This window comes from Thalassophryne amazonica, chromosome 5 (genome assembly GCF_902500255.1).
Source record: "Thalassophryne amazonica chromosome 5, fThaAma1.1, whole genome shotgun sequence".
Classification (NCBI taxonomy): domain Eukaryota; kingdom Metazoa; phylum Chordata; class Actinopteri; order Batrachoidiformes; family Batrachoididae; genus Thalassophryne; species Thalassophryne amazonica.
The window spans coordinates 6,245,074-6,263,530 of record NC_047107.1 but is presented as its reverse complement, the minus strand read 5'-3'; the positions used below and the strand labels follow the sequence as shown (position 1 = coordinate 6,263,530).

Below are 18,457 nucleotides of genomic sequence, written 5' to 3'. Positions count from 1 at the left end.
TTAAAAACTTGATCCCAACTCTGATGGACATTTAAAGACCTTTGGAGAAATAGAATAATTTTAACCAAACATGGAGATTCGATCAAGTCCAACCACAACCAGACTGTCCCCAAAAAGGACAGTTCGTATCAAATTTCAGGAAAAATTCACAGACAACCATCGAACAGCAACGTCGTGCAGGAGTCTTGATGACATCAGTCCAAAAAAAACAAAACAAAACATTTTTAACAGTGAACAATAATAAAACTGGAAAAAAGACACCAGCACCAAAAACCAAAAACATCCGTCCTCTCCAGCTGGACTCATCAACAGGTTGAGTTGATTAACAGATATTAAATCAATTCTGATTATTGTTTAAGTCATTAGTTTATAAATGTAACCGTTTCATTCTGGTCACACTCTGGTGCCACGTATCACCACATCCACAACACCACAGCTCCTGGATGACAATCACCCAGGCAGACGACCAGTCTGTCCATCTGCCAGTCAGGGGAAACGTGGACTCATCAGTCTCAGACTCTTTTCAGACTCTTACCTTGAAATTATTCAATAGTGACAAAGAAAATAAGAGTTCAGCAAAGTAATAAATATAATTTAGTTTTTCCAGACCACTCTCCAATAACACAGAGATCATCTAAACCAGGGGTCACTCACCCTGACCCTGGAGGTCAACCCACCCCAACCACAGAAGTCCGCCAATCCTGACCCACTGATGACTAACTCAGATGTGTTCAGCCAATCTAGTGCCAGACCTGACTAATCAGCTGTAACTGGTACACGCAGAAAACATGCAGGTCCACGAGCAGGTTGGGGGACCTCCAGGAGCAAGTCGGGGGACCTCGGCTTTGAACACAATAAAGAAGAAAGTGCTACAGTTTTTGAAACACGAGCTTGAAAAAGCAGAGGCTTTGGGTCATTTCCCCCAAACGTTCTCTGCTCAGTTCCTCACGTTTCTGGCTCCTTCGTGGTCGTCCTGTGAAGGCCAGCACCAGGCACGGCTGAACGTCAGAGCAGGTTCAGGCCGTGTTTTAGTAGTCTGTGGCGAGCCTTGCTGGGCAGAGAGAACGCGCTGTCCTGGTGGTTCGGGATCCCAGAGTTCCTGATGGAGCCCCCGTCGTGCATGAAGAAGGTCTGCTGGGCCACGCTGCGGGTCCCGTACACAGCCACACCGGCGTTCCTGTGGGCAGAACGCAACCAAACACGAGCTGCGTTTATTTCTACAGCACTCTACAATCAGACCTCACCTTCACTTGTTCACCCAGACGCCGCTGTGTACGACGTCACCCCCAACGAGACCATCACTGGCAACGCGATTCAGCTGAGAAGGTTTTTTCTGGATATCTGTTGTATTTCATTTTAAGAGTCCGAGCGCAGACTCCAGGTCCAGCTGACTGCAGGCAGGACAAGGTGTCACACCAGGTCAACACATTTTTCACATGGATTATACTTAAAGCTGTTCAGCCTCTCAAATTTCACAAAACTGACAAAATGCAGTTTGTACTGAAATCCAAGCTTCATAATGTTGCTCTAGTTTTGTAAAATGTTGCAAAATTACAGCTCAGTTTAATGAAGAGAAGAGCAGAGAACTCAATAACAAGCACACTGACTGCAGGAAGAGTGTGTGTGTGTGTGTGTGTGTGTGTGCACGCATGCGTCAGGTTTTGAGATGACATTTGACCTGACCCGCTAGCTTGATGTGCATACACGGGTCACACACAAGAACATCCACAAGATGTCTTATAAATCACTTTAGGGATGTTGTCTGGGTTCAAAAATAGCATTTTTAGATTTATAAGTGTTTAAGGGTGTAAAAAAAAAAAAAACAGAAATGTGTCACAGGACTGCTCATTTATAGAGCAGTTTTCTGAAGAAAACTCCTTGGAAACGTTTTTATTGTTGTTTATCTCAAAATTTCTGATTACTGTTAAAAAAAAAGTTTAAGACACTCGTAATTAAAATAGCTAAATCAATAAATGATTCTTTAGAAACCTTTCATCTGTAAATTAAAACCACCTGTTATTTCAAATTAAGATAATTTCTTGTTTAACATAAGGAACCTTGGACATTTATTTTTAGACAAAATAACATGGAAATTTGTACATTTTTTAAGTCTGGTAGATTATTACTTGATTGTTCAAGCTACCTCAAGAAGAAGTGCACTGTTTAAGTGATAAATAATAAAATAAGGTGATTAAAATAAAAAATTATATATTTAGCATTGTTCAATGTTCATTCAGTTTTTTAAAGTATCGGATCGGGACTCGGTTTCAGCAGATATTCAAAATCAGATGACTTGGAATCGGATCTGGGCCAAAAAAAACCCTGATCAGGACATCCCTAGTTTGCTGCTCTGTGATTAAATAGTCCCCAGACCTTGAGAAGCCCTGGCCTTGAGAAGTTATTTTATTTTAATAAGTGATGCCCAATTTTAATGGCAAAATAAACAAACAAACCAATAATCAAGTTTATTTGTGGTTCTAAATATTTGTAAAGCATTTTTACTCACTTTTCTGCCTCTCCCACAATGTTTTTGTTTTCAAAACTTTATTTAAAAAGATATATTAACAAACATTAAACAAGCACTTAATAGAAAGAGATAGAAAATAAAATAAATTGTACAAAAGTAAAGGGATTCTTTAACATTAATTCTCTTAAAAAAATTCCTTATAGAGTGTGACAGTTTTGGACAAGTTAATTTTTCTGGCAAAAAAATATGAAGGTTGAATAAAATTGAACAGGGCTTCATGTTGGAACCGTGCTGTGGTTTACTTGTGGAAAGGTTTTGTTAAAAGCTGTTTACTAGGAATTTGTTTAATAATATTTCATACATATGTTGTTTATTTGAGAACATTTTATTTAACTTATTACCAGGCAGCACTTTGCAATTATTTTATTTTCCTGTTTGTATAATGTTACAACAAATTGTTGGTTTAAACAAGCAAATTTAGGTTTTGCATTTTGTTCCCAAACTGTATCAAAAATGAATCGAACTGTGACCTCAGAACCGAGGTACGTACCGAACCGTGATTTTTGTGTATTGTTACAACCCTAGAAGTGTTTATTTCTCACTAACGTTTACAAAACATCTGAGAAACATATCAGATTTGTACAGAAATAAACCGTTTCACAGCGTTTCCCTCCATCTTGGATTATTTTGATCAAGCGAGCAGCCAGCTGACATCACGCTGCTTTTCTTTACTCTGGCTGTCGCTGTGTCCATCATAGCATCCCTTGTGCAGGTCAGGCGGGGGAAGCCCCCACATGATCTATGACATCACCACCAAATGTAGGTCAGAGTCTGATCGCTTGAATTTCAACCCTTCAGGGGTCAAAATTCTAAATTCTTTCCAGACGGTGTGAATTTTGATCATATTGGGAATATTACATTGTGACTCCCTTAATTAAAGGCTAAGGAAAAAAATGATAGTGGTGTCAAAGAAAATTATTTTTATGACTCATATCTTAAAAACCCAAAGGCCATACAGCTTTAAGCGTCATCACCTTTTATTTTGAGAAATTCAGTAAAAATTTAAAGTGCACTGCTGACTGGTTCGGGGTTCGAGAGTTAATATTTGACCTTTTTATTGCTGAACCCATGAACAAATCATTTTGAAGCTTCGAAAATGCAGATCCACATCCAGCAGTAACTTTAAGCTTAACTGCTGTAATGAGGGCGACGTTTCCACGTCAGTCAGAATAAAATTATCTGGAATAAATGTCCTCTTAAGAGTGGCGCAGATGTGTGTCAAATATCATGACAATTTCATAGGAAAAGCACCAAATTTTGCACAGACATTGTTTGATATATAACAAAAATATTTCGAGCTTCTTTTGCTTTTTTTTAATATCAACACCATTGTGTAAAAAAAAACAAAAAAACAAAACAAACTATTGTACATTTTATGAAGTACCACCAAATTTTACACACTGATACGCAATTACAAAAAGGATAGATATCACACCAGTCTCAGTTTGTTCCCCTGAGGAGGAGAAAGCACACAGTTCTGGAACATCTTCAAAATGCTAAAATAAATGGACTGCATTTATATCGCGCTTTTCCATCTGCATCAAACGCTCAAAGGGCTTTACACATCAATGCCTCACATTCACCCCAAGTAACTGGGAGCAACTAGGGGATTAAGGACCTTGCCCAACGGACCTTAGTTATTTTCTGGTTAGGCTGGGATTTGAACCGAGGATCCTCTGGTCTCAAGCCCAACACTTTACCACTAGACCATCACCTCCCCTATGCTGCATCTTCATTCCTACATGGAACACGGACATAAACAAAGTGCTGTTTTCTTTCTCATAGAATCCATTTAAACTGCAATTACACAGATTAAAACTAAAATAAAATAAAAACAGAGCCTTTTTCATTATGATGTTTGTGCAGAATCTGTTTTTTTCACCATAAAATAAAAATACTTATTTCACATTTCAGACTCCAGGACTGGAACCGGACCCGGTGACAGGAAGCCCAGACCTTATGTAAATACATCAGCCAAGCTGGAGGTCGACCACAAAATGTTCAAAATGATCCAGTTACGCAACGGCGGGACCCGAGGGTATAAATCTGGTAAACGTGGCCGTAGCTTTGGAACCACTCAAAGGTAAATTAGAAGAAAACAGATTTGACTGCAGAGAATCTGATAAACTGACAGTTCCATAGTGACTCCACCCCCTCCTCCAGGAGCCATTAAAGGCGGCACTCCCCCCACTGACCTGACAATAGCCTCCTGCAGAGACTCTGTGTTACAGAAATGCGAGTGGAGGAGAGACACGGCCCTCACAAAGGAGCGCTCCTGGACTCCCCCGGCTCCAGCAGACAGGTTGGCTGCAGACAAACAATAACCAGAGCGCCACGTTAACCTGGACACAGCGTCCCACACAAAGGACCACAGACAACGTCAGGAGTGAGGCCTCACATGTCAGCACGCTCTGAACGCAGTCAAAATGGGCAAAGACGTAGGGGCCGTGAGAGCCCGGGGCCCCGGGACCGGCGGTTCTCAGATGGGCCTCGAGTCCGTTCAGTGACGCCAGGCTGCTGTGATACTGGAAACAGATCAGAAAAACATTAGCACGAAAAACAACCGACCACATCCTTGAGAAAATACGGTGGCTTGCAAAAGTATTCATACCCCTTAGTATTTCACGCATTTTAAATTTGTTTATGGCATTTCAAATACAAAAAGTAAATCAGGCTTCTCTATGTAAAGATTTCTAAAATTATCTTCCTTAGACTCAAACTGAAAGTAAATCTTTACAACCTGATATAAATTAATAAAAATATCAAAGCCAAGATGATGGGTTGCCGAAGTAATCAGCCCCTTTGGTATAATACCTGTAAATAATCAGTTTAATTGCCAGTTTTATTAAAAAAAAGACCTGAAAGTTCAGCTACAATTTGCCAGAAGGTACATCTGAGATGCAAGTCTAGATTTGAGGTTCTGGTGAATAAAACCCTCCTCTGTTCCACTTCATCATGAAGCTGTATAACTGAAGATACAAAATGCAAAACATGCACTGTGCACAATTTCTCCAATCACAGCCACAGAAGCCTGTAACTTCTTGTGGATTGTCTGGGTGTCTTGGTGGCTTTCCTCACTCTTCTCCTTCTTGCATAGTCTGTCAGTTTTTGAGAATTGTCTACTCCACAGATTTACCATAGAGTGTCATACTGTTTGTATTTCTTCATAACTGATGTAAATAAAGTCCAAGACATACTCAATTACTTGGAAATGTTCATGTATCCATCCCCTGACTTGTCTGAAGAAAAGGGAATAATGATTATTAACCATCAAATGACAAATTAAAACCTCTTAAATCATTCTAAAGTCTATTTTAAGCAGAAACGAGGCCGTCTGAAGCAGAAATGAGGTGATAATTGCCTCATTCTGATACTGATGCCGTAGGCCCAGCTGCACTCCAGACGTCTGCTGTGGTGCTCTAATCGGCCCGCCGTGTTTTATCATGAAATAATGCTGAATTTATGTGGAAATCATTGTTGTACAAAAGCTTCAGATATCTGTCACTGAGATAGATGATGACTGGAGTGCAGATTGAAGCAGAAACGAGGCGATAATTGCTGGATCGCAGCTGACACTTACAAAATGACGCAGTGAAAGCAGGGCGGACCGATTTTAAGGGGGGACCGTTTGGTCGGTGTCACCGGCGTTCTCTGGTTCAGGATGAGAGATGCACAAACCACAGAGGGACTTCTTTTAAAAGTGCTATCTTTCTTCAGCCACGACAAGGAACTAAATCAGACGTCATTTTGAGAGAATGTCATTTCTTTTGTGCAGTAGTTGAGTTTTAATGGCATCATTATGCTCACTTTAAGAAAAAGATACAGTACGATTCAATTCGATACAGGTGCCACTGAACGATTATTGGGACATGTGATGTATCATTCCACCCCCATTGATTAGTATTTATCGGTCTTATTATTATTGTGCTTCTGATGATGCCACGCGTCTGTGAAAATGTCTAAATGTACGAACAGGGAGCGTTTAGCGTGACAAACATTTAGTCACCTGTGCAGGTGTGTTTGTCACCACTGTTAACCAGTACCCAATCTGCTAGCAGGTAAATGGTTAGCGCACGCGTTATCTGATAACCAGAAGGAGGGATGTGAATGAACGTGAAGGTTTGTGCTTTGGCTTGAACACAGCCGTCAAAACGTTGTTTTTGTTTATCGCGTCACATTAGTAAAGCAGCTGTTGTTTCTCACCACTTCCTCCATGGACACAGTATCATTGAAGAAGGACGGCTCCACCAGCAGGACCAGAACCAAAGCCTGAACCTGGTGCAGGTACAGCTTCATGGGGATCAGAGGATTTTCTTTAGCCTGCTCCGAAACGCTGGAACAACCATCCCTGGCCTCCAGCCGGTGGCCTCGTGGGGACCCATCACCTTCCACTCCAGCCTCATCGGCTCCGAGGTCCAGCGCCGGCCCGCTTGCCGTGATGTCATCTTCACTGAGATCAGTGACAGAGCCGTTTCCTTCAGTGTGCGTCTGACTGCATCCTTCAGCGCTGCTGTCCAAACTGTGACAGTTAGACTCATCCCGAGCTTCTGTCTCGTCTTCACACTGCACATGTCCATTTGGGAACACAGGTTTGAGAGACTGCTGCGGCGAGTCTACGGCACTAACTGCACTCTGTGATGGAACTGGACTAAACGTCGGGCTGTGTGATGCCGAGGAGTACAAGCCAAGAGACACCTTCCTGCTGGCCGGAGGAGAGTGGGCGGAGTCTGAATCATAGAAGGGTGTGTCAGACAGTGTTCTTGACAGGCGAGTTTTTGCTGGAACACTTTCTTTGTTTGGTGTAGAACAACCAAACCTGAATGGTTTAAAAAAAAAAAAAACAAAAAAAAAACAGACTCAAAATGTTCTACAACTGTTTCGGAATCAGCCTGGAACATTTTCTAAAAAAAAGGGAAGAGAAAGTGTACCTGTGCTGTGGGTCGACGGGATACGCCTTCAGGCACTGAAGCTCAGAGGAGGTCAGGAAGACAGAGACGGAGCTGACAGCACTGAGCGGTAGGCCGGCGGCACCGCCTCCATCAGAACACAGCGCCTATGGAGCAGTTTACACAGAGTCTGTTTCCTTACAAACAATACAGCAAAGAGTCCAACACAATCATGTTTCCAAGCAAGTAAAAAAAAAAAAATCCACCTGTGGTGTAAAAATGAGAAAAAAAAGCAACCACTACATATGTACAGTTGTATGCAAAAGTTTGGGCACCCCTGATAATTTTCATGGTTTTCCTTTATAAATCATTGGTTTTCTGGTTCAGAGATTTCAGTTAAATATATCATATAGCAGACAAACACACTGATATTTGAGAAGTGAAATGAAGTTTTTAGTATTTACAGAAAGTGTGCAATAATTATTTAAACAAAATCAGGCAGGTGCATAAATTTGGGCACCCTTGTCATTTTATTGATTTGAATACATTTTGCACTAATTATTGGAACACAAAATTGGTTTGGTAAGCTCACTGACCCATGACCTCCTTACACAGGTGAATCCAATCATTAGAAAGGGTATTTAAGGTGGCCATTTGCAAATGTTTCCCCTCTTTGCATCTCTTCTAATAAGTGGCAACATGGGAGCCTCTAAACAACTCTCAAATGACCTGAAAAAGATTGTTCAACATCATGGTTTAGAGGAAGAATACAAAAAGCTATCTCAGAGATTTCAGTTGTCAGTTTCCACTGTGAGTAACATAGTGAGGAAATGGAAGACCGCAGGCACAGAACTAGTTAAGGCCTGAAGTAGCAGGACAAGAAAAATCTCAGATAAGCTGAAGCAAAGGATGGCGAGAACAGTCATAGTCAACCCACAGACCTGCTCCAAAGACCTACAACATGATCTTGCTGCAGATAGTGTCTCTGTGCATCGTTCAACTATACAGCGCACTTTGCACAAAGAGATACTGTATGATGCTGTAATGCAGAGGAAGCCTTTTCTACGTACATGTCACAAACAGAGTCGCTTGAAGTATGCTAAAGGACATTTGGACAAGCCAGCTTCATTTTGGAATAAGGTGATGAAACTGATGAAACTAAAATTGAGTTATTTGGACATAACAAGGGGCGGTATGCATGGCTGAAAAAGAACACAGCATTCAAAGAAAAACACTTGCAACCTACAACCTTGCAAATTTGGAGGTGGTCTCATCATGCTGTGGGGCTGTGTGGCCAGTGCAGGTACTGGGAATCGTGTTAAAGTTGAGGGTCACATGGATTCCAGTCAATATCAGCAGATTCTTGAGAACAATGTTCATGAATCAGTGACAAAGTTGAAGTTGCACCGGGGCTGGATCTTTCAACAAGACAACAACCCTAAACACTGCTCAAAATCTACTAAGGCATTCATGCAGAGGAACAAGTACAACATTCTGGAATGACCATCTCAGTCCTGAGACCTGAATATTATTGAAAATCTGTGGTGTGAGTTAAGTGGGCTGTCCATACTCAGAAACCAACAAACCTGAGATGTTTTGTAAAGAAGATGGTCCAAAATACCTTCAACCAGAATCCAGACTCTCATTGGAAGCTATAGGAAGCATTTAGAGGCTGTTATTTCTGCAATAGGAGGAGCTACTAAATACTGAAGTATTTTTTTCTGTTGGGGTGCCTAAATTTATGCACCTGTCTAATTTTGTTTAAAGAATTATTGCACAGTTTCTGTAAGTCCTATACACTTAATTTTACTTCTCAAGTATCCGTGTGTTTGTCTGCTATACTGTGTGCGGGGCATTTCGTGATGAATGTCTCTAGTTTTTTTTTTTTTTTCATCGTTTCAACTTTTTCTTTTCCCAAATTTTCACAACCTATATGTTTGTTAAGATTACTAACCAGAGGCACAGAGTAATGGCGACTAAACATTTTAATTGTTAAAAATATATAGTAGTAGTAGTAGTAGTAGTAGTAGCACCACCACCACCTGTGCTTATTCTCTATGTAACACACGTCAGGAGGGGCATCCGGTGTAATACATGTGCCAAATCAACATGCAGATCCTGATCTGCAGATCTACAGCGGTGACCCTGAGGAAAAATGATGAATAGTACTAGTAGTATATGCCAAAACCTCTAAAAGGTTTATAGACGTGTACTCTCAGGGTATGGGGGGGAGGGGAAGCACACCATACATCACTCACAGTATCTGTATACATGGTCCAGCAACTTCTTGGGCATCCCATGAATTCTGAACATGTCCCAGAGAGCAGAACCATCAAATGAATCAAATGCGTTGCAAAAATCAACGTAAGTTACGAAGAAGCACTGTCGATATTCACACTTTCTACAAGTATTCGCAGGGCCAGAACACAGTTGATGGTTGATGTTTTGGGCATCACACCAGACCATTCTGGTCACTGAGCACCAAGTAGCTGGAACTGAATCCTGTTAAGGATAATCCTTGCCAGCACCTTCCTCAGCACAGCGAACAGCATGATACCTCTACAGCTGTTACAGTCCCTATCATCACCTATTCCTTTCTTCCCCTCTGTACGGATGGTACACACCTCCCAGATTGAAAGAGACTGTATGCAATACCAGGAGAACAGCATCTCCACCCACCTGGGATTCCTGGAGTTTTCTCCACCCACGGCTGTTTCATGTTCTTTGCAATCTCACTAACATTTGGTGGTTCGTGGTCAATTGGAGAATCAAATCAAATCAATTTTATTTATATAGTGCCAAATCACAACAAACAGTTGCCCCAAGGCGCTTTATATTGTAAGGCAAGGCCATACAATAATTACGTAAAAACCCCAACGGTCAAAACGACCCCCTGTGAGCAAGCACTTGGCGACAGTGGGAAGGAAAAACTCCCTTTTAACAGGAAGAAACCTCCAGCAGAACCAGGCTCAGGGAGGGGCAGTCTTCTGCTAGGACTGGTTGGGGCTGAGGGAGAGAACCAGGAAAAAGACATGCTGTGGAGGGGAGCAGAGAACAATCACTAATGATTAAATGCAGAGTGGTGCATACAGAGCAAAAAGAGAAAGAAACAGTGCATCATGGGAACCCCCCAGCAGTCTAAGTCTATAGCAGCATAACTAAGGAATGGTTCAGGGTCACCTGATCCAGCCCTAACTATAAGCTTTAGCAAAAAGGAAAAGTTTTAAGCCTAATCTTAAAAGTAGAGAGGGTGTCTGTCTCCCTGATCTGAATTGGGAGCTGGTTCCACAGGAGAGGAGCCTGAAAGCTGAAGGCTCTGCCTCCCATTCTACTCTTACAAAGACACAAGAACCCTGACACTGGAGATGTCTAATGACCCAGCAGGTGGATCAGCTTTATACATAAACCATTTTCCACCACAACAGCAGTGGGACAAGGTGTAGGTGAGAATCCTTTAATTCAAAGGGTAGTTGTAAAACAGCTAACTGATCATCTGCAGAGGAATGGTCTATTTGAAGAGTTTCAGTCAGGTTTTAGAATTCATCATAGTACAGAAACAGCATTAGTGAAGGTTACAAATGATCTTCTTATGGCCTCGGACAGTGGACTCATCTCTGTGCTTGTTCTGTTAGATCTCAGTGCTGCTTTTGATACTGTTGACCATAAAATTTTATTACAGAGATTAGAGCATGCCATAGGTATTAAAGGCACTGCGCTGCGGTGGTTTGAATCATATTTGTCTAATAGATTACAATTTGTTCATGTAAATGGGGAATCTTCTTCACAGACTAAAGTTAATTATGGAGTTCCACAAGGTTCTGTGCTAGGACCAATTTTATTCACTTTATACATGCTTCCCTTAGGCAGTATTATTAGACGGTATTGCTTAAATTTTCATTGTTACGCAGATGATACCCAGCTTTATCTATCCATGAAGCCAGAGGACACACACCAATTAGCTAAACTGCAGGATTGTCTTACAGACATAAAGACATGGATGACCTCTAATTTCCTGCTTTTAAACTCAGATAAAACTGAAGTTATTGTACTTGGCCCCACAAATCTTAGAAACATGGTGTCTAACCAGATCCTTACTCTGGATGGCATTACCCTGACCTCTAGTAATACTGTGAGAAATCTTGGAGTCATTTTTGATCAGGATATGTCATTCAAAGTGCATATTAAACAAATATGTAGGACTGCTTTTTTGCATTTACGCAATATCTCTAAAATCAGAAAGGTCTTGTCTCAGAGTGATGCTGAAAAACTAATTCATGCATTTATTTCCTCTAGGCTGGACTATTGTAATTCATTATTATCAGGTTGTCCTAAAAGTTCCCTAAAAAGCCTTCAGTTAATTCAAAATGCTGCAGCTAGAGTACTGACGGGGACTAGAAGGAGAGAGCATATCTCACCCATATTGGCCTCTCTTCATTGGCTTCCTGTTAATTCTAGAATAGAATTTAAAATTCTTCTTCTTACTTATAAGGTTTTGAATAATCAGGTCCCATCTTATCTAGGGACCTCGTAGTACCATATTACCCCAATAGAGCGCTTCGCTCTCAGACTGCAGGCTTACTTGTAGTTCCTAGGGTTTGTAAGAGTAGAATGGGAGGCAGAGCCTTCAGCTTTCAGGCTCCTCTCCTGTGGAACCAGCTCCCAATTCAGATCAGGGAGACAGACACCCTCTCTACTTTTAAGATTAGGCTTAAAACTTTCCTTTTTGCTAAAGCTTATAGTTAGGGCTGGATCAGGTGACCCTGAACCATCCCTTAGTTATGCTGCTATAGACGTAGACTGCTGGGGGTTCCCATGATGCACTGTTTCTTTTTCTTTTTGCTCTGTATGCACCACTCTGCATTTAATCATTAGTGATCGATCTCTGCTCCCCTCCACAGCATGTCTTTTTCCTGGTTCTCTCCCTCAGCCCCAACCAGTCCCAGCAGAAGACTGCCCCTCCCTGAGCCTGGTTCTGCTGGAGGTTTCTTCCTGTTAAAAGGGAGTTTTTCCTTCCCACTGTAGCCAAGTGCTTGCTCACAGGGGGTCGTTTTGACCGTTGGGGTTTTACATAATTATTGTATGGCCTTGCCTTACAATATAAAGCGCCTTGGGGCAACTGTTTGTTGTGATTTGGCGCTATATAAAAAAAATTGATTGATTGATTGATTGAATTCCTCTGGAAGCAGGTTGAGGGTCACTAGACCACAGACCGTGAGTCACCTGATCACAGATTCCTCTAACAAACACCTTGTCCACTCAGGGCCATCACAGCCCACTGTCATAGATCCCTGTACAACCTAGACAACTCCTCTGAATGATATTTAGAGTGTCTTCAGATATGAAGACATGTTTTATCACATGCACAGTCCTCAAACACAAATGTTTTTTGTTTTTTAACTCACTGCAGGTGTGCTGCCATATTTTGCTGCGTCACCACGAGACATCTTGTGCAGTTATTTATTTTTTTCCAACTTAATGTACTCAGAGCTACCACACAAAAAAGCAGACTAACTGCTCGCCACATCAAAAACATGGGGACAAGAATACTGGTACACATACTGAACGTCTTTTACCAGTGTTTCGATTATACCGTGATCTGGTGTAAACCCCTATTTAGCAGTAATAAACTAAAGTGATGTTCAGGGACATTATGATGTCTTTTTATTTCTAACACACACACACACACACACACAGAAGCTGTTCGATGTACAAGTCGACAAAATATATTCATGCCAAATAAGTAGATAGTCACACATGATCAAAGCCCACCGCCACAGGACTTAATGTCACATTCAATGTCACACAAGGTGAAATATGGTATATTTTGAAAGGCCACATGTGACTTCCTGTTCATATGTATTTATTAACTAAAACAAATTCTGGTTAAAATTCCTCGTTAGCTTTTCAGACAGAAACCCTGTGATGACTGTCGGTTTAGTAAACACTGGCAGGTGAGGCGGTCTAGCGCCACCTGACCTCATCTTGCAGTCTGCTGTGTCTCCAGTTTGATTACCTTTTCCTGATTGACTTTAATTAATAAGAAATCAGAGTTAACCGGGTTAACATTGGCACCTGTGAACTTAAAGCGTTCACAGGCGGTTCAAGCGTTCAGAAATGCAACTGAGCAGTCTGTGGTTTCTGAGTCTGGTTACGTCTGTTGTTATTTATAACGTGTCAGTTTGTGGTGACTGACCGGCGGTAACAACAATTTACTCACACAAGTGAAACACATTTTCAACACATCTGAAATTAATGAAGAAAAATGAGCGTATAGTTTCATACTGAAGTGTCACAGATCCAACAACTTCATTTCAAGTTCTATTTGGTTCCATTTGTTCAAGTAGATGTTGATAAATTTCCCAAGTCGTCTGAATGTTCCCCCACAATAAGGAAAATCTGTTAGCAACACACCTTTGCAGGTACAACACAACCCACAAACTGATGTTTCAATGTGGAAAGTCACACACTATGTTTCAGAGACTCTGCCCCCTGGTGGCCACAATTAGGCCCGAAATGTCCCCAGTGTCAAATTTGTCTCAGGTCTTAATGATGACAAGTGTACCAAGTTTCACTGTGATACACCAAGTGTTTGCCAAGCTATGATGCACACACGGACACAAACACACACACATGGAATCAAACAGTTCCTGAACCTTTTCAGCCTGTGGCAATGCAGACAATTTATTAGAATAGAACAGAGCCTTTATTTTCATTGCACAAACAACAAAATGTGTCCTCTGCATTTAACCATCCTAATTACACTTAGACATAATCCAACCACTAGGAGCAGTGGGCAGCCACAGACCGGCGCCCGGGAACCAACTCCAGATGTAGACACGCTGCCTTGGTCAGGGGCAGAGAAAGGAGCAGACCTTAAATAAGCATGTTTTTGATTTGAAGAAAAAAAACTTAACTGTTGCAAAATAACAGCATCACCAGTGCTGCTTTTACAGTTTAATGACTGAATCCCAAAGTGAAAATAATTCCTGAAAGTACGTGTTTGTGAACAGTTAGTATGCTGACGTTCATGTGGTACCTCGTCGTGCGTTTCACTTTCATGAACCATCACCTTCATCGTGAGATCCGGGGAAAACTGAGTGCTGACGACTCTGTGGAATAAAGGAGGAAACCTCCGGTGTCAGAATATGAAATAACAAGTAATTCATGTTTATGAGTTCAATGGTACGAATATTTCATTCGGTGAAATATTTGTTCCATTGAAAGAATGGAAAAACATTCACTATTTGTTTCATATAACAGCGAAAACAGATTCTTGTCATTTGATATATTTGATATTTTATTAATTTCTAAACAACACAAAAGGGACTGCTTTGACATGAACAGTCCAACACGAACTTTAAAAAGGAGTCCAATAGTGTTCTCAGTCAACTTGCAAAAAACAGTTCTCATGATGTAATCCGTGATGCTGTTGTTGTGCAGAATTCAGTACAGACTGCTGTCTGCTTTCCTCACTCCAGCAAAAAAAAAAAAAAAAAAAAAAGTCAGAAATTTGTCCAGCTTTTCATCCTAACAGCTCTTCATGCCTCCAGACGGCTTACAACATGGTGGATTTGTTTTTTTTGTGTTTAAAGAATCAGTGCCATCAATAAGCTCCTTCAAATACTCGTCTGCCAGCAAAACAAACTCTGCCACATTTAGCTAAACGCTGTCCCTGGTAGTGCGAGTGTGTGCAGTGGTCAGAGCGTGCAATAGCGCATTTCATCTAGCACCAAAATTGCACACAAAAAAAAGAACAATTGCACAGTTAATGAGACAACAGCAAATAAGTCATGTGACCAATCAAATGACAAGGATCCACTCAGCCATTATATAAAAATAAATAAAAAAAATACCCCACGCCATCTACTCACCTTCCACGGAAAATAATGCAGCCTGCTAACACTAGAGGGCAGCGCTGACAGGCCTGCAGAATGAGCGCAGCTTTTAGCAGCAGCAGCGGGTCAACCTGAGGCAAAAAAACAAAATAAATCAAACACTGACTGATCGAGGTCCCAGATAACGAGTGCTGATCTGCATGGACCATCTAAACGTTTGGACGCTGGGGTGGAGACACGTTTGTGGGTGATTTATGAAGAGTAAATGTGCAATTGTTAGCAGGCGGTAATGTTCGAAACTTGCAACATCCAGATACCATCAGCACGCCTTAATTGTCTTTTCGGCTGTGATAAATCCTGTTGCATGTGCAAACCTCACCTATCTGCATGGTTCCTCCAAAACCTTTGTGCTGGTCAAATGCAAAATTACAAATTTAGGGTGGCAAACACACCAAATTTCCAATATGCACTTTTTTGTGCATTTAACACGCAAAGTCGCAGCCCTCATTGAGCACTGACAGTAAGTCAGCATGCAGGTGTATCAGAGTGCAGTGTGTCTGCACAGTGTGTCACCGCTGGATCTATTCACCACTCAGCTCTGACATCACAGAATAACAGGACACGACAGAATAATTTTTAAATGCAGATGAAGCATCAACATAAGCTGCTGTGCACATAGAAGACATTTCAGAGGTTAAAAGGACTAAAACATTCAGCATTTCTGTAACTTTCTGCTGTTGGTGACTTGTGCAAACAAGAATAATTCTATGGTTTAACAAGCGACCGTATCCTTCCTCACACCGTCGTCATGCAGGCGCCATTGTTAAATGTGTGCGGTTGCGGTGTGCACATACGTTAGTCGAGTCGAGTGTCCTCAAGCTGCTGAAGATGATGTGATGAAGCTCTGATGATCTGGCCTGCAGGTGGTGAAGGTACCGCGCCCACCGAGCAGCAAGAATGTCCCGACTGTGAATCTGCAGAACAGAAAGTCAGAACATGAACAGACATTCCTCTCACCCAATACATCACTTCCATCTCGTCCAGACTGTTCAATGACACTGACATTTCCACTCAGTCACGTCTGGGAGCGTCCACTGGTGCAGCGCATCGCTGCATCCACCCACCACCATGGAACTGCCCCAGGTCCCACATGGCAACCACCACGAGGCTGTGTCCTTTACCTTCTCCAGCTACGTGCTGGATCATCACAGGAATTACAGCCATTTGTATACACAGGCCTCCATTTTCAGAGGCCAAAAGTAACTGGACAATGTAAATACAACTTTTTGAAATAATACAAATCATCACTTTAACAGCCAGTTTTCTTCAGACTAGTCAGGGAAGTGATGAACACATGAACATTTCCAAGTTACTGAATATCTCTTGGACATCATTTCCAATATTCATTAAGGAATACAAATAGTAGTATGGAAAATTTTTCTGAAGGAGGTAGTTCTCAAAAACTGAATGACTGAGTACAAGATGGAGGCTCATGAGGGAAGCCACCAAGACTCTCTGAAGGAGTTACCAACTTTTTGACTGAACAAACTGCACAGTCCAACTTTTCTGCTTCACGATAGCGTGAAAGACAGAATAATTTCTAAAAAAGAAAACCAAACAAATCTAGGCTCAGTGCTCCAATGTGCCTTCTAGGCAACTGTAGGTGTAGTCAAGACACAAGAGCATCCATCAGTGCCACATGTCACCACATCAACCTCTACATGGAACCTGTGAAGGGTTTTGTAGTCCAGTTACCCAGCTGTACAGGGGTTACAGCCTCGACTTGGGCAGTAACCTGTGATGGATGAGCGTCCCATCTGGAGGAGGCGTAGACTCTCATACCTGTCTCACTATGGTGTCCGAGGGTTAAGTACCGGCCCACGGTGGTAATAATTCTTTTTTTCCCCCATTTAGTTTGTCCAATTCCTTATGGCCTCTGAATATAGAGAGAATATGCATAAAAATGGATCTAACTCATGAATGTTTAATGCAGAGATTTTTGCTAAAGTCCTTCAGTCGACACTAAAGGCACAAAACCACAAACACTGTCATTAAGTTGGGGAGGGTGGGGGAGATGTTTGAGGACTGTGTTGTGTCATGTGAGACAGACGTGACTCTTCTCACAAATGCCTCCTTGTCTACTCACAGGACTATCACAGCCTGTTTGCCCAGCTCTGTATAGAGCCTAGGATTTCCATCAAGCTGTGCACTACAACTCCAGTTGCTGCAGGACTCCCACATTCCACTTGGATCACCAGTTGTGTCCAAGTCCATTTGTGTCTGGCCAGACTATGTGCCAAATGCTGAAGAAAACGAAAAAAAAAGTGAGTCCTTCAGTCGACAGTATAGGCACAAAATCCCAAAACTGTCATTTAGTTGGGGAGGGTGGGGGGGAGATGTTTGGAGACTGTGTTGTGATGTTGTGTGTCAGAGTCAGTTCAGGGAGCAAGCGTTGGTGCCACATGTCAGTATTGGAACCACCTCAGTAGCACCATGACATTCCAAACCAAGTTGCAACCTCCAGTCCGGAAAAATTAAGTTAAGCAGAGTCTCGGATCATTTGTACATCACAGAACAGCCTTGGGTACTGCATGGCAGATGACCGGTCCATCCCCACAGCTCTAAAATGACCATCTACCCGCTGCAGCCAGGTGATAATTAGGCATCCCCCTTGGCCTTCTTCAGCCAGTTGGGTTCTCAACACTGAGGCACCTGTGTACTGGATCATGACCAGAGAAACAAAATGTCATACAAGTGATACTCTTCATTTGAGTCGCACAAATTTTAACTGCTCATTGTATACAAAGACATTCAGGCAGTACCTAATGATCCTCCAAAGAGACGTAGTTCTAAAGACATCCAGTCTTTGCCTTCTAAAGAACACTGGTTAGTATTTAAGTCTCATAACCATACAGTCAGACAAGGACGCACCAAGACCCTAAAGACCTTGTTGTCTTGTATAGGTGTCGGCATCAATCAATCAATCAATCAGTTTTATTTATATAGCGCCAAATCACAACAAACAGTTTCCCCAAGGCGCTTTATATTGTAAGGCAAGGCCATACAATAATTACGTAAAAACCCCAACGGTCAAAACGACCCCCTGTGAGCAAGCACTTGGCGACAGTGGGAAGGAAAAACTCCCTTTTAACAGGAAGAAACCTCCAGCAGAACCAGGCTCAGGGAGGGGCAGTCTTCTGCTGGGACTG

At 41.9% G+C, this 18,457-nt stretch overlaps 1 protein-coding gene across 1 annotated transcript in view; it reads right to left on the bottom strand.

Moving 5' to 3' along the window:
• hps4 (HPS4 biogenesis of lysosomal organelles complex 3 subunit 2) overlaps window positions 1–18,457 on the bottom strand; it is a 42,367-nt gene that overhangs the window by 2,184 nt on the left and 21,726 nt on the right. Inside the window, exons 5-12 of the mRNA XM_034169687.1 lie at window positions 16,103–16,222; window positions 15,285–15,379; window positions 14,450–14,522; window positions 7,456–7,580; window positions 6,731–7,343; window positions 4,926–5,052; window positions 4,723–4,834; window positions 997–1,177 (exon numbers count right to left, since the gene is read on the bottom strand). Of these exons, the coding sequence (XP_034025578.1) occupies window positions 1,006–1,177; window positions 4,723–4,834; window positions 4,926–5,052; window positions 6,731–7,343; window positions 7,456–7,580; window positions 14,450–14,522; window positions 15,285–15,379; window positions 16,103–16,222 (1,437 nt within the window). The 3' untranslated portion in view covers window positions 997–1,005. The remainder of the gene's footprint in view (window positions 1–996; window positions 1,178–4,722; window positions 4,835–4,925; window positions 5,053–6,730; window positions 7,344–7,455; window positions 7,581–14,449; window positions 14,523–15,284; window positions 15,380–16,102; window positions 16,223–18,457) is intronic.